Source organism: Falco naumanni, chromosome 6 (assembly GCF_017639655.2).
Source record: "Falco naumanni isolate bFalNau1 chromosome 6, bFalNau1.pat, whole genome shotgun sequence".
Taxonomy (NCBI): domain Eukaryota; kingdom Metazoa; phylum Chordata; class Aves; order Falconiformes; family Falconidae; genus Falco; species Falco naumanni.
The window spans coordinates 33,976,538-34,003,712 of record NC_054059.1 but is presented as its reverse complement, the minus strand read 5'-3'; the positions used below and the strand labels follow the sequence as shown (position 1 = coordinate 34,003,712).

The 27,175-nt window shown below is 37.0% G+C and overlaps 1 protein-coding gene across 4 annotated transcripts in view; it reads left to right on the top strand.

The window, feature by feature from the left end:
- WDR35 (WD repeat domain 35) overlaps positions 1 to 27,175 on the top strand; it is a 50,066-nt gene continuing 22,891 nt past the window's right edge. For 2 of the 4 annotated variants that reach the window (XM_040598465.1, XM_040598464.1), the window contains exons 1-13: positions 1,258 to 1,467; positions 2,102 to 2,219; positions 2,969 to 3,040; positions 5,129 to 5,221; positions 6,653 to 6,781; positions 6,998 to 7,131; positions 8,562 to 8,727; positions 8,822 to 8,967; positions 10,913 to 11,038; positions 14,222 to 14,407; positions 14,985 to 15,017; positions 16,746 to 16,806; positions 25,954 to 26,098. In XM_040598465.1, coding sequence (XP_040454399.1) covers positions 1,444 to 1,467; positions 2,102 to 2,219; positions 2,969 to 3,040; positions 5,129 to 5,221; positions 6,653 to 6,781; positions 6,998 to 7,131; positions 8,562 to 8,727; positions 8,822 to 8,967; positions 10,913 to 11,038; positions 14,222 to 14,407; positions 14,985 to 15,017; positions 16,746 to 16,806; positions 25,954 to 26,098 — 1,433 coding nt within the window. In that variant the 5' untranslated portion in view covers positions 1,258 to 1,443. Of the gene's footprint in view, positions 871 to 1,257; positions 1,468 to 2,101; positions 2,220 to 2,968; positions 3,041 to 5,128; positions 5,222 to 6,652; positions 6,782 to 6,997; positions 7,132 to 8,561; positions 8,728 to 8,821; positions 8,968 to 10,912; positions 11,039 to 14,221; positions 14,408 to 14,984; positions 15,018 to 16,745; positions 16,807 to 25,953; positions 26,099 to 27,175 lie in introns of those variants that run through there. The other 2 variants (XM_040598466.1, XM_040598467.1) reach the window with 2 other exon arrangements.

Here is a 27,175-nt window from a genome sequence, read left to right as displayed (position 1 = left end):
CCACAGGCATTTGCCAAATTACTTTTAGCTGTCTTATTCAGCTCTAAAATGCTTACAGGGGTTCAACCAGCTTTGTGTTATGTGTCTATCTCATGTATGTGCTTCTAAGTTGGCATCAGTCAAAAAGCTGGATGTCCAGTGCTCCTCACTGTTGCATGTTCAGTAACTTCAAAAAAATGTGATGATAACCTGTGGCTGATTCTATTTCTCTGTGTTTCCAGATAGCCTCTCTGAGAACAGGGGAACAGCACTAAACTTGACAAGATGCAGGTTTCACAACTTGGGTTTGTCATGATCCTCCTTTGATATTGAACAAATTGCTTATATTTCAGTGTTTGTGTTGTGGATAATTGCACTGTAGAGTTCTTAGCCAGTAGGAAAACGAGGAGGATGGCCTGGGACACATGGCACTTCTATTTCTCCCATGTCAGGCAGGTGAGTTTTTACAGCACGATGCAGAAGACACAGGACAGACTGTCTTCTGTACATCTCCCATGTTCCCCTTTTCTGTCAATCAGCTACAAAACAGCTTTGGTATGGAAAATATTTCTTTTGCAGCTGGGTCCAACCTAGCCCGGAGTCAGTGCTGCAGAGCCAGGCTGCTCCTGAAGCCCCCCGCACCCCTCATGTGGGCACAAATCCAGGCTTGATCCTTCCCCTGCTTCCTACACTGCTCAGCATCCAAGAGCTTTGTAAGAGTAGCCATGGGGCTTGCCCACCCTCTCTAACCCCCTGAACCAAGGCATTATTCATCTGTGTACGTGAGGAACTGACTGACCAGACCTGGCAGTGGGTGCAGGCAGCACCTTCCCAGGATCGGGAATGGTATCCAACACCTGTGGCCTCAGCCACAGCCACCAGTTACCTCAGGTAACAGCAAGGCCTGGGGCAGCCCTGCGGCTGGGATAACTCTGTGGACGTTTTGATGTGAGCTACACCACTGAAAACACTATGTGCAAACACTTTGGGATTCGCAAGCTTCAAGGTTTTCCTACATGTAAAAGCAGAGTGCGCTTTATTAACGAATTACCAAGTGCCTTCTACCCAACTGCAGTACGACCGTCAATGGCTGTGGCGGGGCGGGCAAGCCCCCAGCCCACCTCGCAGCTCAGGGGCCCACCCGCCGGCGGCTGGCAGCGGCCTGCGCAGGCCGCGACGGTGCCCCCGGCGCTGCCGCCGCCTCAGCCGGCGCCTCAGGGGGTGGGGGGCAGGGCTCGGCCCCGGCCCAAAGCAGCGGCAGCGCTTGTGCCTGATGTCGTGGGGCGGGTGGCGGCGCGTTAATGGCATCTCTCGTCTCCCGCTGCCGGAAACAGCGGAGCGCGCGGCCCGGGCGGGCTTCCGGCGGCGGTTGCCAGGGTGACGCGGTTAGCGAGGAGGCCGCGCTGGGCCCGCTGCGCCGCGCTGCCGTGAGGCGCCGTGTGCGTCCCGCCTCGCTCCGCCGGGATGTTCATCTACCTCTGCAAGAAGGTGCTCCCGGGGCACGGCGGAAAGTCGCGGTGGTGGGGGGGCACGCAGCCCTAGGGCAGGCGGAGATCCCCGCTCCCCCTGCCCGCTTCGGCCGGGGCCTCGGGGCGCTGAGGGAACCCTGGGGGCTCCCTCCCGGTGCCTGCGGCTGCTGCGGCTCCGCTAGCGCTGGTGGGCGGCCGTGGGCTTGGTCCCTGCCCGGAGCGTGCCCTGCTCTGCCCTGCTCGCTCCCTCTCGGCCTGGGTTTGGGCTTGGGGTTTCTTTGGTCTTCAGCTGGCTCCTGAGCAACTGCACCCCCCAGGAGACCTTGGACATAATTCCAACTGGAGACCAGCTCGTGGCAAAGCCCTGCGCGCTGCGTGATACCTCTCACCTGTTTTGTTGCACCTTCCGTGCACACCTTTGAAGATGCCCTCTTATTACTTACTGCATGCGTTAATTTCCATTTTTGCAAGTGTTGTGTTGCACGGTGTCACTAGTGCTTGTAGCTTTAGTTGTCTTCTGTCCGTTTTTGCATGTGCTGAAGAAATAATTTTATCTTGTGTGCTATCATAGGTGTCTTAGAGGTGTTTCTAATAGAGTATTATAAAACATGATTCTTACAACTGTGTAGGGAAACAAAATATTTCTTTTATAGATTGCAATTCCTGGTAATGTTCGATTAAGATGTATTTCCTGGAATAAGGATCAAGGTTTCATAGCCTGTGGTGGAGAGGATGGATTACTGAAAGTTTTAAAATTGGAAACACAGACAGGTAAATGAGGGTTGTTTTGTTTTGGTTTGGTTTTTTTAAGAACAAAACCCACCATACTTCAGAAAGCATAAGTACTTCCACAAGTTACTTGACAATATTTTATATTGTGTATATTTTAAATCTGTACATACATTTGTATAAACATCAAATGTGCTGTCACTTTCTTTTGAACACTTCCAGCTTGTCTTACATGGCACACATGTAGTTTGTCAACCTGTTGTATCTCCTGAAGCATTCTTCAGTGCTGCTTCTTTTCAGGGCATGTTTCTTTCTTGTTTGTATAGGCTTCCAGTTTATTTTTTAACTGATTTTGTTATTTCTTGATTTTGTTTGGATGTTCTCTACCGTCTTCATTATTTTAGGGAGTAAGCTCAGGGGTTTTTTACTTTTATATAAATATGTTCCAAGAAAAGTAAAATCCAGTATATTTTCAAAACCTTTTAAACCTTATTCTGAAGGTAACAAAATGTGATAGCCATAGTTGTTGTGGGTTTTTTGTTTGTTTTGTTGTTTTCTTCTTGAAAAAATGCTAGGCCATAAAGAACATGCGAACTTGGTTGAGTATGAGTATGGTATGACTAGTAAACATGTTGAATTGAGGGGTGGAAAATTAATCCTGTGGTTAGAATTTACTTATAGGTGAATAATTTTATCTATGTAAATAGTGATTAGATCTGCAATATTGATAGAGGCACACTAGTATGTATGCTTTATTAGAATTATTTTGTAGCTATTTTTGTTATTTTTAGATGAAGCAAAAATAAAGGGACTTGCAGCTCCTAGCAATCTTTCTGTGAATCAAACTCTTGAAGGTCATAGTGGTAAGTGTATTTGAGCATTTAACATACTTTTGATTAGAATAAAGAAAAAATACAAGATTTTGTGAAGTTGATAGAATAATTTTGCTGTAACTTTTTATTATAAGCTTGAAATAAAGATTATCAATATTCAACTCAGGTATATAACAGCTTGGCTATCTATTTTTACGAAGTTATCTGATGAAAGACCTACAGTAAATTTTTCATGATTTGACAGTGAATTACTGGGTTGAGAATGAAACTTACCTAGCCTTACCTCAGTTCTCCTGGCTGATACTGTATGTGTGACATGGAATGGAAGCTGCATAAACCAAGCTGTGCTCTGTCTGTTACAATTTAAAGTTTGCTTATGTATTTTGCAAGGTTAAGTCTGTGAACTTTGAAATTACAGTGTAACTTGTTTTGTATTTACATCAGGCCTTGCTTTTTCCAAATTATTTGCTTCCCAATTATTATCCTGAGAAGGAAATACTGGTTTCTGTTTCAGTGGATGATGCTATTGTATGTGTTATGTTACAGAGGGACCTTTTTTTAAAAAAAAATCAGGCAGTGCTACTGGTATAGTAATTGTTATCTCAGACTTCAGCATGGTTAATCTGGATAGTTGTATGGGACTAGAATATATTTTTAGGTATTTACATAAAAGATCATTATACATTTGTTCATATACTGCTTTGGTAGATGACAGATAAAGAGTGCTTTATAGCAGAAGAGAAAAGCTAAACTAATGAGCAGTTGATGCTGGAATTGCTGAGTTAAACAATGATCTACTGTGGTTTAAAAAAAAAGAACAATTTTCTTTTACACTGTATACACTGTATATACAAAGTTTTAAGCTCTGTACAATAGGTTAAATCAGAAAAGAGACTAAAAGCCTTGTTTTTTCTAGTGATACATGTGGATAAGCCTTTTTTTTTTATAGTGTCTGTAAGATTTGCTTATATGTTATGGTAGCTTTACATTCCCTTCTGAAGAAATCAAAGGTAGTTCAGTAAACCTGATTTCTGTCTTAAATATATCTTCATTTTCCATTTATTAACAAATTACAGAATGTGTATATGCATAGACTGCAGTATAGTATACAGACAAAGTTTAGAGAGGTTAGAAAACAGGCTAGAGAAGGATAGTGTATGAAAGTAAAAACTGAATGCAGGGAAATTGGATGGGGAGGAATTAAACTCTCATGTGAGAAATGTTACGTTGTCACCATCTATGGATAATGGGATATGAAGAGAATGGTAAAATCCTTATGCTATTTGATGAAATGTTTTTTACTGAGGATTTGCAGTTGAAACCTGCCAACAGTCAGGTTATTTTTAGGGACCTGGTTAAAAATGATCTAAAAAATTAATTGTGACAAGTTGATTTAGTGGATACTTTGAACAGACGTCTTCAATTCTGAAGTAGATTACTGTTACTTTGAAAAATTCATTCAGGATATCTTTGATTGCATCTGTTGATAAATGATGGAAATGCTGAAAAAATGGAAAAAACTCAGAGGAAATGGATGGCTAGTGGTGAGGGCATGAAATAATGTGACGCTTGAAGTTGGCAATTCAGTGTTGAACCGATTAAATAAGATGCTGCATAGAAACAGTTTGAAGATGTTTCAAGTCAAATATGTATGAGTAGGATCCCATATGAGACTTCATGGTCTGAAGGAATTGATTGTAGAGTGCTGTTCTTGGTGATTGGGAAATTTTGTTTTAGAAGTGCAACCCTACTGAAGATCAAGTTAGTAAGAGGAAGGAAAAAACAAAATTTACGACAAGTTTTGTCAGCTTCCCAGATTAATTTGTCAGAGGCGGTCAGAAACCGCAAAACTGTGATTTGGGGTTTATGTACTGAAGCAACATTCTGAACAGAATTTGGAGAGGATGTTACTCGAGTGGGTGAATACGGAAGCAAAAGGAGCCCATTAGCTGAATTTTGAAAGAAGAAATGAGTGATACAGAAAGAATGCCTAAAACTAAATCGAAGTCAGCAGTGCAAATTTCTGATAGGCTCCAGGTTGATTAAGCTGGATGTGGTGTTTTTTATTAATGTATTTAAATGATGTAAATAAAAAAAAGAAGTTATATAATTTTCTAGGTTCTGTGCAAGTGGTGACATGGAATGAACAGTATCAAAAACTGACTACTAGTGATCAAAATGGACTCATCATTGTGTGGATGCTGTATAAAGGTATTCTACAGATTAAATTTGAGATGGGGATAATATTCCATCTTGTAAAAAACATTTTCCTATTTTCCTTTTCAGCAATTTTTTAAACTGTTTTTCAGACTTCTTAGTTTGCAGACTGTAAGGCTCAAAATAGATTTAAAACAATTTCCAAGTTTTTATTGTAATACTTGTCTACATTTTTCATAGTGTAGTTACATATGAAAAGACATTTGTCCTCCAGAGCTACCTTAGCCATATGCTTGGTAAACTGCTCTAAATTTATTATCTGTGTTCCTCCCTTGGAGGAATATAGTATATTGAACAAAAAATACCCAGGAAGCAGTGCTTCTTTGTGTAGGTTCTGTTCTGGATATCTTTGTAATATTTAAATAGTTCTGCAAAGTACATGAAGCATAGACATGTTTGTAAAACTACAAGAACTTAGCAACCCTGCTTAGAACATCAATTAAATACTTTCATAAAAACAATCTCTAGAAATGTTTAATTAAGGCAGTGAACTATTACGACTAACCAGTGTATTGCTGTAATTGGCTTTTATTGTTCTTGACCTTTTCACACATCCATATACTTCTCTGGTATGTTTAAATTCATTTGAAAGCCAGCAAACCTCACAGTGAAATTACACACTTTCCAACATATGGGAATGAAAGTAAAGGGTTTTCTTTTTCTCTTGGGGATTTTTGTTTAATGAAAAATGGAAAGAAATAAAATCTCAGCTCAGATTCTCATTTCAGGAATAAAGAATATCACTTGATTGATCTTTCTGCCTGATATGTGGTGGCTACTGTCACAGAAATAATCTCTTAATTTTGGAAAAGAACCAGTAAATTATTTAATATGTATTCCTATCAAAGACTGTTCTTCCCTCCATTTATGTTTCCTAGTGTATTCTTGCCAGTTCTGAGATTATGCAAGCACAGATCTCTTCCTGTAGGGTCTCTCCTGTCTTTGGCTCCTGTCTCTGAAAGTAGCTCACACCTGAACACTAGGTTTCACAACAATTACATCTGTGTAGTCTGGGGGACACTGTAGCATAGTCTTGCTAAGAGTTCTATGGGAAGGACAGAATGTTGTTTTTAATTCCTTTCCAAAACTTACTGCTACTGTAGCTCTTTGTTGTATATGACACTGCAGAGTTGTATGTAACCTACTGTCTTACGTTTACTTATAAGCAGCCCAGGTTTCTCTTGTTTCATTGAAGACCAAATTTGATTGCTTGGTAACTCATAAACTTTGTGTGCTGTATTTGGGCTTTTTTAAAACAACGTCAGGAATTCATATTGCTAAGAAATCTCATTACAGTCCTATTTGCGTATCTTTCTAATTGAGAGTAATTTTTCTCTTTGAATTCAGTGATTTGCATGTACCTTGACTCCACTAGAGGATTATCAAATCAGAAGTATAACTCAGTTTTTCATTCACTACTAATAGGTGCTTGGTATGAAGAGATGATTAACAATAGAAATAAATCTGTTGTTCGAAGTATGAGCTGGAATGCTGATGGACAAAAGATTTGTATTGTATATGAAGATGGAGCTGTGATTGTTGGATCAGTGGATGGTAAAATTTAAGCTCTACTAATTGTGGTGTTACATAGCTTTTGTTTTCAGCATTATGTACATAGTGGCTCTGTTTCTCTAGATAAATACAATTGATAGTTACTTTTTAATTGTTGCTTTGACTTGCTTAAGCTGTTTTGTTTTTTACATTGGTAACTTGCATCCTATTTTTGATTTTGTAGTATGTTTATTAAGTACAGTCAGTGTTCTATTACAGGCAATCGCATTTGGGGAAAAGACTTGAAAGGTACTCACCTGTGCCACGTGGCCTGGTCCTCTGATAGCAAAGTCTTACTCTTTGGAATGGCAAATGGAGAGATTCACATTTATGACAATCAGGGAAATTTTATTGTAAGTTCATGGTGGTATAATAAAGGTATTAACTTCAGCAAGCATAAATCCTTACTTCCTCTTAATTTATTTCATGTTTGTTTGTTTAGTTGGTGGATTTCAGTACTGAGAACTGGACAGGGTCTTGTGCATGAAGGCTCAAGTTTTATGCAGCTGCAACTTTTTAATATAGTTATTTCTTTCTTGGTAGCTAAATGAATATTGCATCAACTAATGCCTTTTTGCCTTGCAATAGTTACTGAAATTGTAAAAATACATTTGGTGATACTAATTAAATTAAATTCATGTTAAAAGGACTAGCATGCTTTTTAGACTAAAGCAATAGTTTATTTTCTTATTGCCTCTGTCATTTTTTATTCCATAAGGAATGTTATGTGCTTCAGAGAAAACCTGATAAGTGGAAAAATGAAAGGAAGTGATTATAATATTGCTGCATTCCTACAACTTTGGTTTAGTTAGTTATTTTTATCTACTTACTTGGAGTATTGGACTATGACTATGACAAAATGCTAAACAGAACTAAACCACTGTCTTTGAAAAGAGCAACATAATTGGAACCATATTCTTAACTTTTTAGATGCCTATTATGGTGAATTTTCTTTCCCTGTGTCCCTTTGCCTTCCTGTTTTCTTTTCTTTACCTTCCCCACTGTATCTATCTTTCTTACCACTGTGTGAGTCATGGCATTTCCAGCATGTGCTGTAAATCAGTGAAATTCTTTAAGTAAGTTGTCACTTCCCTGCCCACCCCCCTCCCCCATCCCCCTTTATCAACAATATATATGGTTGTGCTCTGCCCCACCGTGCTCCCACCCCCCTTCCATAATTTACCTGGTAGCCCTTCTAGAAGTGATCCAGGTGCACTCTTTCAGAAAAAGCCCTTACCTGTGTTACCAGATGTACAGGGCTACTTATTAAAAAAGTAAACTTACCTTAATTGGTGTTCTAGTTCGGACACTTATTTTTTACAATTATTTTTATATATTTTTTTAAGACACTTCTATCAAGAAAAAGCTGACAAAGATTTTTTTTTTTATTAAATCTTTTGGCCAGGAATGGTTTGAAATTATTTTTATTTTTTGCAAAGTGCCAGTGGGGTTCCTTATGTGTATGTGCATGTGGTGGGGACTTTTTGTTTGTTTGGGTTTGTTTCGTTTTCTGTGGTTTTAAGTTACTTTTCAAAGAATGAAAACACCAACATTAAAGTACTTCTTAGTAGTTAAAATACATGTTTTCATTTGTCTGATCTGTCTGTGAATAAGGAATTCTTTCAAACACTTAAAATTTTGAAAGTGTGAAGATTTTTTCTTGGGACAGGAAAAAATTTTTCCATACACATCTTGTCTTCTGCAAGGTATCAGTAGAGAGATAAATTGTTCTTTTAAATAACATTTTGTATATGACTTTAAATAATTAACCATTCTTGTCTAGGTGAAAATGAAACTGAGTTGTTTGGTGAACTTAACTGGAGCATTCAGTATTGCTGGAATACACTGGTATCATGGTACAGAAGGCTACATTGAACCAGATTGTCCTTGTCTTGCTGTCTGTTATGACAATGGAAGATGCCAGATAATGAGAGATGAGAATGACCAGAGTAGGTACAAAATGTGTGTGCTAATTACTGAACTACTCTTGATCGAAAACATCTACTTGTGTTTATATTCTTAATGTTTATTTCTTAAAACTAGATCCTGTTTTGATTGACACTGGTATGAGTATAGTATGTATTCAGTGGAACCACTGTGGAAGCGTATTGGCGGTGGCAGGGTCCCTAAAAGCAACTTCTCAAGAAAAAGATGTAAACATTGTGCAGTTCTATACTCCGTTTGGTGAGGTAAAAATATTCAATATATATATTAAATGTTTTTTTTAATCTTAGAATGTTTTGTCTGTATGGTCATTACTGGTGGAGTTTGGATGCCAAAATGTAGGTGTTTAGTGTGTTTAATGTGCTCTAAGGTATCTAGGATATCTACCTGGATCTGGAAAGATGACATGGGACCAGGTACCCTTTTAGAACCGCAAGTTAGTGGCCAGTGCGAGAACCCAATTGCAAAGTGATGGGATATGTATAGTGTCTAACTTGGAACATCTAACTCGGATACCTCAGTTCAGACTATAGTTAGTAAGCGATTTGGAATGCTTAGGCAGCAGGTAAGATGCTAACTTAACCTCTGGGTATCAAATACAGTGAATGTTCCCCTCTATTTTTATGGCATCAGTATAACTGAGAAACAGCTTCTGGTACCAGTAAAAGCAACGGCTCAGAAACCTCAGAAGATACTGTTTCTAATCTTCATTTGTCTGTTGGGCATATTGTCTTGTAAATGTTAAAAGACCACTTTCCTATACATTTCTGTTCATGGTGCTACTCTTGCCTTGCAAGGTAATTTCAGATAATTTCACTTTCCCTCCTAGGCGTATATCAGGAAATCAGTAAGTTAGTGTTACGTATCTGAGTGTGAGAAAGTTTGTCCCTTGTACAGAGAAAGTACTGGTTGGCTCTGGGGGTATCTGTGGTAAGCATATTGCTGTGACCTGTGCTGCGAAAGGGGTTAAGATGCAACATCATCTGTAGATTTTCCCTTAGTTGAAAGAATTAAAGGGAACTGAAGACTTTGGGCAATAGTTATGTCTCTGGTTGCTGCTTCAGATCAACTGAAATAGGGGTTCCAGACTCTGTATCTAGTGTTTAGAAGTAAATTCTTCAGTGTTTAGAGTTTTGTACTAGTTCTGATATTCAGGTACAGGCTTAACTTTTTGGAAGATGGTATCTTTTGAGAAATGTGTGACCAGCATTGGGACTTAATATTTACATCAGATCAAAGGCATGAAAAAGGTAGTTTAGGCACAAACTAAACTTTGTTTAGGCACAAAGTTATGCCCTCAAAAGGAAAGTTAGATTTAAGTATAAGTATTGGTGTTCTGATGAGTAAAATATTGTATTCTTTTAAAGCCTAAGATTATTCAAAATTTTGCAGTAAATAGTAGATTAATGTATCCTTTATTACATATGTCTATATTATTGGCAAACAAAAAGTTTCCCGCAAACAAGTGCTCTGTGGGACTAAGGTTATAGTTTTTGAAAACATTTTTTCCAATTGTTGCATTCAAATTCTACAGCAAAATAAAGATACAAAAAAGAGGGAAAGCTTATTTCTTTGCTAGCTGTTAATTGTAAATAGACATGTAACTGCCTTTTATAGACTTTTTTATGAAAGGGAATAGAGAAGAGGAAAATGTCTGTTGCCTCACTGCAATTTGTGTACCTATGCGGTTAATTCATTGTATGCTCTTGGCATAGATTAGCTATATGCTTTTGTTTAAACTAACAGCTGTAGTTAAGGGTGTTATACATCAACTGACTCATACACTTCCAACATAAATGAAACTTATGAGGCATGTCAGATATCAGTACTATTACTGTGTTTATTTTAGTAGCTACTGAAATTAAAAATGTGATTCAAATTATCAACCAAAGGAAAAAATGCTTGTACTGTCATTCTTCATCTATTATTTTTCTAAGTTTCAGCTGTCACTGAGGTGGTTTGGTTTTTTCTGTCTGACAAAAAAAGAATTGAGGCAAAAGCAGTTTTATGGTAATGCGTGTTAAATAGATCCCTGTTTGTTTGTACGTGTATTGTAATTTGGAGTCATTATGGGGTACTGTAAAGAAGTTCTATGTTTGGTTTTTATCAACTATTGGAACTGTTTATGTATTTTTAGGGTGGTTTTCCTATGATAAATTCAGAACTCTTTCTTTCCTTGTTTTAAACAAGCATTTGCGCACACTGAAAGTTCCTGGCAAACAGGTATCTGCCTTGTCTTGGGAGGGAAGTGGACTGAAAATTGCACTAGCTGTTGATTCTTACATATATTTTGCAAACATTCGTCCAGATTACAAGGTATGTAGTAATGTGGCACCTAACTGTATTAATACAGGTTTCCTCTTACTCTCTTTCTGAATGAGTTGGAAAAGTAGCTTTCTCTAATACATAAATCAGTGCTTAACTTATGGTTGCTACTTGACTAACACTACTGAGCTGAAGTTTTAGTAGAATATGTGTGTCTGTTTTGGTGATGGAATGACTTAGCCATTGCTTTTATAATGAATTTGTGATTTTATTTTTGTAATAGGGAAATGTGTGCTTTGTTAATATTAACAGAATTGGGCATGATTCTAAATTTGGTAGTAATTGAGGCTGTCACGTAGGTAAGGCTCCAGTGTTTTCATTGCTGTTTGGTTATACTGAGTGGGCTAAGCGATACAATGGGAATTGCTTGAGCCTTACTTTTACTGCCTTTTTTTTTTTTTTTTTTTTTTTTGGTGGTGAATTACTGGTTTAAAGCAGGAGTGTTTGTGTAGAACCTTGAGCAGCAGTAATGAATGCAACCTGATAACTGTTCTTCCTACTTATATTTCAGTTTCCAACATACCTTTTACAAATATGTATTGAGCTAATTCTAAATAATGATCTTGTCTACCCTATGGGTTTTTTTTGTGTTTTGTTTTGTTTTTTTTAGTTAGGACTATTTAACTGTAAATTTACAGTTTAAAAAAATAGTGATTACTGTCAAGTGTACAGTATTGTGTACCTTTTTTTTCCAACACAAGGTATGTTTTTTAATCATCAGTGTGTAACTACTGTGATTAAAGAGAGCGAGTGTGTAACATGAGGAACATACTGCTGCTATATTGAAATGTATTGTTTCTCTTGGTTGTGAAAAGTCATTGGTCAGGGAGTTATAATCACAAATCTGTTAGAAGCAGTCTCAAATTGTTTGTTGTAAATCTGCTGGAAAAGACTTTGGAAATTAGAGCTGGCAATTAGTCTTGCAGGAAATGCTACCTAATGTTTATTCTGGGAAACATGTAACAGCTGTAAGAGAGGCCTGTTGCTGTTTCTTAAACTCATCAGTATCTATGAGACCATGTGTATTTCAGGATCTGGCACAGTTTGCAAATGAATAATATTTTGAATCTTTAGTTTTAGAAACTGCTCTTTGTTAATTTTTCCCCTCTCCTTTTTGTATATTTATAGTGGAAAAATATGTGCTCAAATTTGATTATTTCTGCAGTAAATAAACACTTAACCTGTTAGTATTATACTTGTTTCAATGTCAAATATTTTTATGGTGAACAGTATGTGTTGTCCTTCCATAAATAATACACATTGCTACCACTATGTTCTTTGTGATTATATCTGTAACTCCATTTTAGGAACTAGATACTGTAAAAGGTGTCAGTCATTAAAGGGTAGTGATTCAAAACTGTCATTAACTTAAACTGGATTGGAATTAATGACCTGGAGATGAAGTGTTAGTATCACATTACCAATCCACTGAATAATCCGGTTTTGTGTATTTTTCAAGTGTTAAGAGAAAGGGGGTTTAAAGTTAATATGACAGTAAAAACTATGAATTGAGCTGATCTTTTTTAAACTATTCATAGTTTACATGGTGTCTTTTTGGAGTTGTAATACCAATTTAGAGTCTATAGTGCTAGTTGCATTTCTTCTGCTGTATTGTTCAAATCTACATTTGATTTCACTTTATATCCTTATCATACAGTGTTCTGGGGTCCTTTGCCACTTCTTGAAATCAGTTCTAGGTTTGACAAACTGACAAACAGTTTACTGGCTTGTTACCTTGTAACTTATTCCTCTCATATAAATTTTGAATATTCTGAATAGTGTAAGTTCCAGTTTGCATCTCTGAAAAGGATCCTGTGGGTAGTGCTCTCAGCTGTCAAAAACTACCTTTATTCCAATCCTTTTATTGTCTTCCTATATCCAAAATGAGCTTGATTTTCTTGAAAATCCAAGTAGGTTGTATCAGTTGGGTCATCTCTGTTCACATGACTGTTGCTTCTCTGAAAGATAATAAATAAGAGTAAATGAGTGAGGTACAACTTCCAGAGCTAAAAACATGACTGTCTAATGTCAATGTCATTCTAATTCTATTATTTATTACTTTTTTTTTTTACATCTCTACCTTGTGTGAAAGCTAGATTTACTGATTTGTGATTCCCAGAACCATAATGCTTTTTACATCTCCCCACTCTTGTTCCTCTGGCTATATTCCACAGCTTTGTGTTTGAATTCCCATAGAACTGTACTTGAGTGAAAACCTTTGGGTTCTGCCAATTTATTACCATTCAGTTTATAGATCTATTCTAAAAGTTCTCTTGCTGATGCTTGATCATCTTGGTTTCATTCCCTGTGGAGTGTGGGAACCCTTCTGGCCAGCTCTCTCACAAGCTCTCTCTTCTCCTTCTACTAAATGCTGCTGCAGAGAATTCTGTTAATTTTTCTACAGTTGCATCACCATCTTTAAGTGGTTTGCTTTATATCTTGTTTATTTGTCAGCTTCACCTCCTTTCTGAGATATTTTTGGATTCTGCTGTGTTAGAGAGGGTTTTCATTGTTAATTTCTATAATTAAAATCAGTGGACTGCAATAAAATACATCATGATTTTTGCAGTGTTTGGATATCCCATTTCTTCTTTTGCCTTTTTGCCTTTTCTCCCACCCGTTAATGAATAATTATATTGTTCTGGCAGGGAAGGGAGGGTTTTTCTCATGTTACTAATATGGAAAAGGTGATGTGAGTTGATATAGTGCTCTAATATAATTGCTTATTTTTTGTCTGCTTCAGCAGTTGCACTGTTTGAGGTGTTTATTCTTGGAAACAAACTTTGAGTTTCCAAATCAGTAGTCATAGAGCAAGAATTTTCATGGCAAACCCCATCATCACAGTGGGTTTTTCTGTGTACCTGCTGAACAAGGAAGAAATAAGGAGAAGTGAGATCTTGTCACATTTTGAGGTTGATCCTCCAGGTCTGATTGTGACATGTTATTCTGTGTGATGGGAAGGCTTCTTTTGCCAGTTTAATAGTATGAAACTAATTTTATTACCAGAGCTGTGTTCACATACTTTCAATGTATCAGTTCATCACTTGACAGGTAAAGTATATTGAATACTGATTGTGTATATGAAATAAACACTTTCTTTTGTAGCTGTGAAAAATGTATTATCAAACTTCTATAATTTCTGATAGGTTTTATCAAAATTGTCTCTCTTGGCAGTGGGGTTACTGCTCCAATACGGTTGTTTACGCGTATACCCGACCTGATCGTCCAGAATACTGTGTAGTCTTTTGGGACACAAAAAACAATGAGAAGTACGTGAAATATGTCAAGAGTTTGATTTCCATAACGACTTATGGAGACTTCTGTGTTCTAGCCACTAAAGCAGATGAAAATCAACCTCAGGTAAAGTCTTTTTCTTAAATTTTCATTTGAAACACTCTGTTCCACATGCCAGTGCTTTATAGCTGGAACAAGATGAAATGTAAAATTCTGAGTGTGTCATTCAGTTGTCATTTGACAGAATGGCACTTGAATGGGCTTGGTGCTTAAAAACAAAGAGCCTCAACAAACATAATAATGAAAATGTGCAGACTGATTAACTGCCTGTGTGCTTTTAACTCCTTGTAGCCATTAGTCACTTAATGAAACCGCAGCCTTCCAGACTAATGTTTCTAGAGACTAGTTCTAAGTATTTCTAAAGACAAGTTAAAAGCAGGAGAGCATCAGAATGGTAACAAATATTTAATTAGTCAGAAGTGGGGAAAAAAAGGGAGGGGGGAATTTTTTAGGTGGTATAAATTACGTTACCACAAACTGCTCCATTTGTTTGTTTATTTTAAACATAGTGACAAATGATATGATAAATATATTCTTTGGTTAATGTACTTTCTGTTAGTGTGATGTTAACTGTTACACACGGTTTTTCTTACTGAGTTCACTGTGAATTATTTCTTATATTGCTTGTATATTGCTTACAAAGGAAGAGCATGAGATGGAGTCAAATGGTGCAACGGTAAAGAAAAAAATTCTTTAGTGCTGCTTTGCTTGATTGTGCAATAAATGGTGTACTGTTATATAGATGGCAAATATGGTATACATGATCAAAATGATTTGGTGAAATTGAGTGCAATAAAATGAGATTTTTCTGTGCTGTATTTTTAAAGCAGGAAACAAACAGTGGAGGGACTTGGTGTAACTTTCTTGAGCATAAATGAAATTTAATTTTAGCATCTGAAAATTACAGATAATAAGCATCTTTCAATTCTTTTGAAATGACTCCAGCGTAATTATTAACACTATGGGGGGTCAGCTTTTAGGAAATGAACAAACTTATCCTTTGGGTAGCAGTTCATTACAGTTGCTTTCTGAAAAACAGGTTTGTTTTGCAATACTTTTGTTCATTAGAATTGTGATTTCAAGATGGCAAAATGTACAGCAATAGCTGATGGGGCAAAAAAGACTAATTTCAGCAGGAACTATTTAAAGGTATTGCAAGTGGATGTGAATGTCAGGAAGTTATGAAAAGTACTTTTGAGAGGTGTTTATCGGTGGCAGAACCAGATAAATAAATAAATTAATTTAAAGAAATCCTTGTTCAGATCTTTTTCTTTGAAAGAATGAAGTTCATACAAAAACCTAAATTCTACCATTCCTACGTGATTAATAAGTTATCAGTCTGTCAGTTTAAAGGGGTAATCTGTACACTTGCTGTAGTCTATTACCACAATTACATGAGTTGTTCTGGTGGTAAAAGAGGTATGAAGAACTAATTATATTCCATTTCCTGGAGAGTCAGGATAACCAGTTTTGAGTTTTGGCAGCCCTGGCTTTTTTTTTTTTTTTTTCTAGCCTAAATACTTTTACTGTAAAGTTCCTACTTGATTTCCACACTTCTCATTCAAGACATTCTTATTTCCCTGTGTAATCATCATAAAGCTATGTAATTCTTGATTTGGGTCTGGAAAAATGAATACATCAGCAACAAGAATGAAGCATTGATGTCTAGGTCGATTTTTATTTATTTGCATCTTCCTGAATTTAGCAGACCAATCTGAGGTATCTATGCTATCAAAGCCTTCCTGAGCAGGATAACAAGAAGGGCAAAACTAACAAAACTCATTTTGTAGTGTCTGTCGTACTGCAGGGCGGAGGGATAGCCTTTATTCACAGTCCTCCCCGCATTGTACCTCTCTTGGAGGTTCAAGGAAATTGACGTCTGCAAAGGTCCTAGGGTACACAAGGGCCCTAACTTCTGGGAGCTAGCCAGGGGGTCTGATGCAGTTTATTAGATTATCTTTTGCACGAACAGCTAGGTGAGAGTTGAGTCACTGAGAAATTGCTGGTGTATCACACTAGTAAATAATCGCAGTACAGTGTGTGCCTTACGTAGCAGGGGTGAGACACAGTCTGTCTTGCCCACGTTGCCTGCAGACCCTGTGGCAGTACATCCTACGTATTGTAATTTTGCCTGGTAGATTTGCTCCTTCGCTTAAAACAGCTGATCGTTTTCCTGTTTCATGCTTGGCTTTGGTTATAGTGCTAATTGGCAAACATCTCATTACTCTCATGTTTATGGTGCTTTATATTTACTGCAGTCACGGTCCCTCTGTTTTCTGTTGGTGATCAGCATCGGATTGTGTGAAACGTGGGTTATGAGAGATACCTTCACAGAAAACCTTGTACTGTTTACTAATTTACAGAAAATGTGATAATAACAACACATGTTTTTATTTCTGTACAGTATGTGCTGGTTCTCTGCAATTCTATTGGCACTCCCTTGGACCCAAAATATATCGATATTGGTAAGCAATTTGCAATAGTCTTATTCTGTTGGGTTTTTTTCTTGTCTTTATAATGAATTTCTTATGCAAGTCTGTCGTTCAGTGAGCAATCACTGAGTGGTAACAGCCCTTGCATCTAAATGTTGTGATCTTGTATTGTATGTGTGGTTGTAACTATGATTTTATCTTGGCTTCTCACTTCTACTTGGACTCTCCCTGAATGTAATAAACGTTTAGGGATTCCGTAGTCAGGGATTCCGATGTTGTGAACTGTAATTTGTGTTGGAAATGACTCATTAATTACTCTGTTAATAAAAATAGTGGCTTATAAAACCAGTCCTATTCCTTATTAGAAATGGCTAAATTTAAACTGATTCTTGCAATAGTTCATGCAAACTATTTACAATAGAATTCTTAAAAATCATTACTTTTTCTTTTTTTTTTTTTTTAATGGATGTTCTTGGTGATTCAGATTTTCATTCACAACAGTCATAATCTCCTTTTTAAGAAAATATACTTTCTGGAAGGGGGTCTAGTCGCTCAGAGCAACTGAAATAGTTTAATTTAGACTTTCATTTGAAAATAATGTGTTGCTGCTTCCCAAATATCTTAAAGATCAACTTATCATATTTGTGTTGATAATATATTTTCCTTCCTCATGATTGCTTTATCTAAATAGTTTCAGATTATAAGTGAAAAATAAAAAATTATAAAAATCGGTGGATTATAATAGAAGTACAAAAATGCCCTCAAATCTTAAATAGATCTGAGTTCCAGGCTTTCCCTACTGCTTGTTTGGTGCAAGTGTGGAACAGGACATTGACAAGTAATTGCAAACCACTGTTTTCTGGGAGTTTTGCTGGAGAATAAAGGTCATTGATTCCACACACACCCCCACACACAGATGAAAGAAGTGCAGGCAAACTGATGAATTAATCAGCATTTTGATTAATTAATCCACTTTTTTTTTGTTCTGGTTTTTGCTTTATTTTTGGTTTGTTATACAAATGAATCTGGATTTGGATTCAAAGTAGATACTGTGAAGCCCATTTGCATTTTCTTTTTGAAGCTCGATTCTTTGATTAACTTTTCTATTTTGTTGAAAGGCTAAGTCATTTGTAATGAAGTTTTAACAAAAATAATTACTTGCTTTTGAATGAGAGAGTATCGTTACTTAAATGAAAAGTATGTACTTATTTTTAGAATTTCTTTAGTTTAGTTACCTGTTAGAAGGTATATTTGGCAGTAGACATCTAATGTGATTTGGCTACATTAGAAAGGTGGGATACACTATAGCACTGCTGTGCTCAGTGGTATAACACTCTGTGACCATACTAAAATACTTCTGAAAAGAGATAATTCTGTGCATGGTTGATACAGCAGAGGAGCGTAGCCATATTGGAACAAGTTATGGATAAAACCAGATTGCTTACTGTAAACCTGGAAAAATTCCTCTCCTCTTATTTTATTAATGTACAGGTGTCTATTTAATATGTAGTATGTAGCTTTGGATGGGTTTAATTTTTAAATAAACCAAACCAAAATCTTTTCCCTGTCCTTGCCAAAAAGAGATGTAGCTATCCTGACAAGAAACCTCATGAACTTGTTTCAATGTAAATTGCCTCCTAGAGCCATTGTTTCATCCTCTCTGCAAAAAGCAGTTGTTCTGTCTAAATTAATCTTACTAGGGAAGTCAGTTCCAAGCTGTAGTACTAATACTTGGTGTTAGAATTGAACAATAAACAAACAGCCATTCTATCTGATAAAATAGATGGGGAAAGTGACTAGCAAAGTTTTGGTAAGATAGAAATGATGAGGAAAGTAATGTGAAGAGCTATAAACCAAGGAAGTAACAACAATTCACAGCAGAATATAGGCAGGGTTCCCTCATCCCCCACCCCAGAACAGAGTTAGTTGAGATGATAAATATTATTATTTTCCTCAACCAATACTACTAAACAGGGTTTTTTATATATTAACTAAGTTTGTAACTGTCGTAACACTGTTCATTTTTTCAGTGATAGCAGGAGAAAATCAGCTGTAAGTCAAATATATATTATGAAATTCGTGCCCTATATTGTAGATCATAATTAAAATGAAGAGTATCCTGCTCTGATGAATCAGTTTGACTTTTGTTGTATGGAATGTGTATGAAATATTGTGGTACATTTTTAGTCCCATAATTTCTGTCTATGTCAATTTGATATCCTCTTGCCACCTTTTACAATAGGGATGGCACATCAGAATCTTAAGGAATAAAGTGCCCAGGAAATTCAATACCAAGAATTTTACAATGGATGGAGAGAAAAAAAACAAAAACAACCCAAAACTGAGAACTGAAGTAAGATGTGGTGGGTGGTTGTGGTGTGGGTGGGGTGTCTGTTGTGTCCCCCTGTCCTGTCCCCACATCTGATCAGATGTCTGTACTATGTGTGCCTACTGGTCTCCTGGATTTACTTGACAGGTGGGATTGGGGCAGTGGGAGGAGGATTCAGGGATTTGCAGGGAGTAGTTCATCTATTTCTACAGTTGACATCTAAAATAAGTTCAATGAATCATTCCTGAAAGAGATCTTTTTGCTCTCCATTGGGTAGAAAGAAGCCCAGGGCAACCAGCTTGTCTTTGTCAGAGATGCCTAAAAATAGGGTACACATCTAACTCCACATTTAAACGCTTCCCTTTACATTTTTCTAGTGCTCTGTATGTGTGAGCTTTCTAAATCTATTTGTGAATTTTTATTTATTTACATTATAAACAAATTTATCAGTATCTTTACAATTCCCCCATTACGACCCATCTCCCTACAGCTGTTTACACAAAAAAAGGATCTTCTTCAGTGACTGATAACAGTTAAAGAGAAATGCTATTTAACTGAAAATGCTGCTATTGTTCCAAATGCATTTGAATTGTGTTGAAGAGATTAAACAATCTGGAAGAAGCTTCTCTTCCTTTAGCTTAACTAAGCTTTCTGAATTCTGCTGCTGTTCCCTCCAGTGTCAGAGGTTCAGTTTAGTGCATAGATTTACCATGCTTTTTCCTAGTGTGAGTTAATTTGTGAAAATGCTAGGCAACCTTCAGCCTCATAGACAGGCAAATACTTGAGGCTAGGAATATTTGCATTTTTTAGTCCTGAAAAATTTCTGTAGTCTCAGTAGTTCAAACATAACAAGCAAGTCTTTCATTGCTGCTGTGTAGTAAAGACAGCCAAAGAGTCAACCCTTTTTTAATATATGCATCCTATAAGACTAAAGTTAGCCCACCAAACTTACAGATGAGATTGAGGGTGAATGTGAAAAGCAAACGCCTATAAATGAAATGCTTTTGGAACATACTGGGCTGGTTTTATCATAGCTGTTTTCCTCTTTTGTAACTTTTGAAGATACAGATTTACAGAACAACTTGAAATGTTTCTAATGTGAGGTCAGTTTGTGCGAGGTGTAGACAGCTGTACACATTCAAGGTCTTAATATACAGTATATCATGCTTATTATCACAGTTGGAGCTTCTTGGCAGTAGAAAATATAATTGTTCCAGTTTGACAGGGTGCTGAGCTTAAGCAGCTGGCTGGCCTTGCTGAGGTCAATAGAGAGAGAAGACCTTGTAAAACCTTAAAGGCAGAAGACCTTTCTGTAAGTTGTTTAAAAATTCCAGTTGGTGCATCATTTCTAACAAAATCATGATCCCTTTGTCCTGTTTATAATTGATTTTACATTTATCCGCTGAGAGTAATCATTAATAGTTTAAGATAGCACCAATATAAAAGTAAAATCAACATATCTCTTAGAATAATTAGAGGAGTGCTACTGATTTATGAAAAACATAGTCATATATGTGGAATTCTTTTTCTTCTTTCTACTGAAACAGTTTTTCAGGCTATTCTTTTAGTAAAGTGATAAATTGTTGCATTGAGTTCTCTCCAGAAATAATTTACTTACGTAATTTTTGTTTGGAGCTCTTGTTTTTGTTTCAGACTTCCAAGTACCATCTTTCAGAGTGGTTTAAAAACACTTAGGTGGCTAGTTTATTTGATTTTCATAAGTGCTTATGAAAAATGCCTCCTTGTATAGTAGGATGTTCCTCAACAGACCGCTTGGTATCTGTGTACTTCTGCCTATTCTTAAGTGGGTGCTCATGACTGCCATGAATTTAAACTAAATTTTTTTTTGACTGGCTGTAATTACTGCAAACTGAACACACATCATCTTTGTTTTTTTACCAGACTGCCCCTTGTTGGAATTGTAATCACCTGGTGCTCTACTTAACATAAAGATTTTACTCCTCCTTGAGACTCTGGTGCCCTGCAGGTCTCTTGGGCTCTGACCTGGTAGAAAATTGATAGTGGGGGGAAAAAAAAAGACTGCTAATCTAGGGATGCAAAGTAGCTGGTGGAGCCTTTGAATAATGCATCTGAGAATGTGTGTTAGGGCACAATTTGTACAAATTTTCAGTTTATATAATTTTATAAAAATGTTTCAGCAAAGTGCTATTAATGTTCTAACAACAAAGTAATTGGGATGGTGCACAATGTTTGATTTGCCCCCAGAAGATGCAAATCTCACCTTGTTGGGCTCTAAGCCAATAGTTCAAGGTCTCTCTCTCAAAAAAAAGTGATTATTACCTTTATTCTGTTGAATTTTTAATTATGTCATTAGCTTTCTAATACTTGCCTCTGCTATGATGGCAAAGAGGATTAATCAGTCATTATGTGGTGAAGGGCCATCACTTCAACTTTGTTTAGACATTGATAGATGGTAACATCTTAAAGCTCTTCCTCATGTTGCTTGTTTTGTCCAAGGGCATTTTTCTTCCTGTGCCTTGTTTTTAGGGTCCTTTACAATAGCTAGTGTTTGCTAGTGCATAAATTAGTCTTTTCTCCATTGTCTAGCATTATTATGTTCCATCCTACTAAGGTACAAAAATGAAGCAACACAGTTTCTTCTGTGCTTGTTTCACAGGCTTTTTGTCAAAAGTTCTTTCATGAATAACTAAACATAAATTACAGAAGGTTAAATATCTTGTTATATAATATCTTTTTAATGGAAACACAACAGATGGTATCTGCTAAGAAAATGTCACTTAGGCTGGATTATATCATCTTCTTACATGTGCTTAGGAGCGCTGACATAATGAAGTGTTGAGTTATCTTTCACATGTGTGTTCGTGCCCAGTGAAAGGAATACAACAGCCTGATCAGCGTGCATGTGGGTTAAAGGCAGAGTGCTGGAGTCATGCCTAGGTGTCTTGCCTCCCTCCTGGATGCCAACAAGAATGACTGACCTACATGTGAAACAGCACTTAAAGTTGTTCCTGTTACTTAAAGTTGATAATTTTTTAGTATTTGTTCTTCTGTAAACTGTGGTCATTCCCGAGTTGTCCCATGTGCAGTTCAGTTGTCCCTGCTGCTGTCTGATGTTCTCCTCTATTTATAAGCTAACAATTCTAAAGCCATTTGAATCAAGCCCTAAAATGAGGTAGATGTTATTGATCAGACAAAGTTTGTCCCAGTTTCTCAGGAACAGCCTGTAACAGACTGTTAGTAACAGTTTAGTCTTGTGTCTGTCAGATTGCTTCCTCTCCATCAGATTTAGGTGGGATTACTTTTCTCTCTTGTGTTTGTATATCCTGTTTCATATACTAGAAAGTGTCTCAGCTTTTTCATGCAGCTAAGTAAAATAGTCATGGATTTTGTTTTCCGTCTACTATTTTGTAAAGATTAGACATGAAAGCAGGTGTGTTCTGTCTGTTTTGGAGTGAGATGGAGTGAGTGTGGATGAAATGCAGACACTGCAGAAAGCTATTAGAGATTCCTGGATATTTAAGAAATTAAGTTTCTCTCCTTAAGGGAGGAGGTTTTATGAAGCAGCAGTGAAGAGAAATGAGGTGAGAAGAGAAAAAAAAGGCCAGGGAAAACTTAGAAAGCGCAGTTGTTTCACATGTTGTTGGTGTTTTGATGGGATGGTATGTTTAATCTTTTCAGTATGTAATTGCTAAAAGGTCACCTGTTTAACATATTTTCAAGGTCTGAAACCTGAGTATTAAGACATTAATACTGAAGGTAGCTAGCTGCAAAATAAGTGGGAAGAGCTAGGCAATCTAAGAAGTCAGTATTTAGCATAGAAAGCTGCTATGCAGTAGAAATGCTGAGCAGAGGAGTGTCCACATCTCTTGCCTACTTCTCACTTAAGGTGCTTTTTTTTCTGCTTGCTTAATAGTCAGAACATGAATTCTTGGAAAAGCACAGATGCCCGAGTGAGTTGCACTTGCTGCTACAATCAAGGCCACTGTATGAGATGATAGTACCTCCCTTTACTGAAGGAAACTAAGTAGTTAAACCAGCTGCCTAGAAAGGTATTCTAGATCTTAGCTTGAAGATATTGAAAGGAGCCTTTCCTTTCACAAGAAAGGACAAATCCTGTTCCTTCCTTCTCTGCCTCAGCAACAGCCCAGACTTGGAGTGGCTGGGGCATCCTGTCCTCATGTCGAATCTATGCTGTTACACAGTCGAAAAGGAAAGCATTTTAGGAGCAGAGTGTAGCCCAGTGATTAAGGCTCTGAGAGGAAAGGGGAATAGAACAGAATACTTTGTTGGAAGGGAGCTAACAATGATCATCTAGTTCAACTGCCTGACCACGCCAGGGCTGACCAATAGTTAAGCGTATTTTTCAAATGCTTCTTAAACACTGACAGGCTTGGGACGTCCACCACCTCTCTGTTCCAGTGTCTGACCACCCTCTCGGTAAAGAAAAGCTTCCTAATTTCCAGTCTAGACTTGGATTTTAGTTTATTTTTCCACAGATTTTTTTTGTTTGTATTTTTTTGTTTGCTTGTTTAATAACTGTCCAGTATAAAATGCTAAAGCAATTCTAGAAAAAATCCTGTATGTCCTACTTTCATGCAACTGTTTAAGCTATATAGGCAATTTTGTAAAAGCATCAGTTCCCACATATACTTGCTGCTCTTCCAGATGTGTTTTTGAATGGATCTGATCCTGATGACTGTGTCTGCATGCTCTGTGTCCCCTTCCATGCAATTTCACATTTGGCTTAAATCCAGTCGTCATTTAGCCCTGCCCTCCATGCTGGCTGCTCATTCCTGCCCTCTCCAGCATTTGTGATTTTTCTTTTTAATCCAACTAAACCTAATCTTTTATTTATTTAATTTTGAGGCCAGTTAAATGAATGAACTGATCCAACTTACTCTGTGGTCAAGCTACTGCTAGAGCTGGTATAAAAGAAGTGCCAAGGAAATGTATCAGGGGTTGGTGTGTGGGATTTTTTTGACAGCAACAATCAGTTTAAGTCTTAGGCATGTTCATAAAATGCCTAATTGATTGTATTCCTCTGGATAAAGCATAGATGTGTTGCCATCTTGTTTCTGGATCACAACAGAACTTATATGAACATCCTTTTTTTCCCAGATGGGGGTACTTCAGTGTGTGCACAAATGACTAAGTTTAGGCTTCATGGAAGCTGTAGGTCAAAAAGGAAGTCACCTAATGAGTCTGAGGAATGCCCATGGCTTTCAGATATGGCCTTGCTTTAGCATTGTCTTGGAGTAAAGGGTTTAAACGCTGACTAAGCTGAGTCCAAATGTGAGGCTTAGTACTAAAATCTAGTGATTTGAGCAAGAGGAAATCTTATTCCCTCACAGGTCAGGAGATTCTCATGTTTCATTTTTAAAGGATAAAAAGAGTGGATTATTATGGCATGTACAGCTGCAAGGTAATAAAAGAAACAGAGGAAATACATAGATTTGTTTAATGCTGTTAATGAAATGGGAGACTGTATCCTTCATTCAGTTCTATGTGACTAATTATTGAAATGAATGTGATTATATAAAATATACTGAGTTGTATATAATGTGAGCAGTACAGTTGTTTACATGTTAAGCATCATCACTAAGCCTTCTTACAGGGTATTTACATTTATACTAAAAATTATAATACAGCCATTGGGTAGCTTATGTAATCCTCTTGGTTTCAAAGAAATGAAATCTGTTCAACCAATCTTCCCGTCTGTCTCTCGTAGCACTGCTCTTCTTTATGGCAGGCTTATAGCTCCCTCCAGAGTTCTGTTCTGTGTTAAAATACAGAAAAAATTGAGATTCACTGTAAAATAATTAGATTTTGTGCGCACAGCATGTTATGTGTATGACTCAATGTTTCACTAACAGGCTGAGATACACAGTTCTTTTGAATTTCCCTGTTTTGTCTGGTAGTGTACTGGTTTACTTGTAGAATTTGAAGATATTAAGGGATTTAATTGGTAGGTTTCTACATTTTTCTATGCCTTTTTATGTGTTCACTGGTTTTCAGAAAGTTGAAACAAAGAATTGTCAAAGGGGAAAAAAAAAGAGCCATAATACATTCAAGACTGTATTATAAAGAATAATGTAATGGTTTGAGTGCATGTGTGTGTGTATATATATATATACACACTTTTTTTTCCTTTGTTCACCAAACATTGACAGCTGGAATGAGATACCCAATTTACCTGCGTATTCTAAATTGACTTAGGGCTAAAGTAAAGACAATTTCCTGCCTTCCTACACTGATCTTTGGATGCAAAGAAGTAAGACAAGTGCATGCTTTGCTATGTATTTAATTTGCTGCCATGCAGATAATAGCTGGGCCAAATAACAATTCCTTAAGATACAAACAGCATGTCTAGGTCTTCTCTAACTCAAAATTTCTTAACTGTTTCTAAGTGGCACCAATCAGAGAAACTCTTCTAGACTGTCAACTTTTGAGTATTCTTCCTTGTATTTGAATAATTACAAATATGTCAGATATGGGGGTACTTTATAGATCATCTTGAGATTTGAGATATCCCTGAATTGGTCATTAACTTGAAAATTTTTCCATATGTATTTGATGTCTTCTGCATTACCACACGGAAATTTGCTGAAATAATAGGAACAAAAGTGTTAATTTTAAAATCAGGACTCTTTACAGGATTTCTGGGTTCTTCTGAACAATGCCCCAGTGAAATTTCTTAGCAATTAATGAAAACTGCTGCTAGGTTGTGTGGTGTGTTTTTTGTTTTCGTTTGATTTTTTGCTTTTAACCTATAGAGGTGTGGTTTCATGCACCTGGGAAAAAGTTTATAAATCAGCATCCAGTCCAATACTTGCCGCTCTAATTTTACAACCATTTGGGTTTCATAACAGGGCCGTTGTTTGTCACAATGACCAAAACACATGTGATAGCAGCTTCAAAAGAAGCGTTTTACATCTGGCAGTACCGTGTGGCCAAGAAGCTCACAGCCATGGAAATTAATCAGGTAGCACGGACCAGAAAAGAAAGCAGGGAAAGGTTTGTCTTCAGGCTTTGTCATTTTTCTTCCTTTGCATTGGTGTCATTGATAATGGTGGATTCTCCTATGCCTAAAATGTGAACTCTGTCTTTTCATTTTTTTTGTTTAGATTTGTTGACTTTTAGGCCTGTAAGATTAAATACTAAAGAATAGTTTTTCCATAACAAATGTGTGTGTGATCCAAATCTCATAGACTTTTTTTGATTAGTATCTGCATTTACTCGCTGCCTGCTTCCCTTAGAGCTGTATGTCTTGAAGCTTCCCCCGCCCCCTCCTTTTTTTCCTCTGTACTTTTAATTTCTAGGCAGCTATATTCCCTCTGATAACTTTAACTGCTTCTTGTGTGTCAATGGCTATAAGGATATAGTCAATCCCAGCTAGTTCTCTACGTACACTTGTGTCTGATTGTATCTTTGACATCTAATCCTGTATGGTGTTTTATCCTCTCAAACTAAACAGGCCAAAGTCAACATCATCTTGCCTCCAAAATACTTCCTTCCCAGGCACTCATTAGTGGCATTAATTTTCCTGTCACCTCCACAAGCTTGCAACTTTGTTATAATTTTCTTTTGTTTATTTTGTTTTCTTCCATAGAGAAGCTATAGCATCTTTCTATAAATCTACCATCTCCTGCCACCATATATCCATAATAATGAGTAAATATATGTACGTGGTGTAATAACTTACAATGTCCCAGCCTTTGCCAAGATTGTAAATTAGACAGAAATACTGAAAAAGTAAATACTTGTAATTCAACATAAACTAGGGGTTTTTAGTATTCTAAAATCTTTCCTAATGCTGCTTTTTAAGGCAAAAGAGAAGGTATGATGAAGTATTGAATACAGTAATATGTAAGTTTTGTGGATGTCAAGGTGAAGCTCTCCATAAGTATGGAGAAGGGCCTGAGGAATTATGGAGGTGCACGTTTGAAAAGAGACAGTTGGGGCAGCTGATGGTTTGCAGGAACTTTTTGTTGCAGAATGAAATTTTATAGGTTATATTGTAGGGCAGTTTGCAGGAAGGGTGCTATCCCTCTAACGGCTCAAAGAGGTGAGCTTCAGAAGTGGTCATCACCC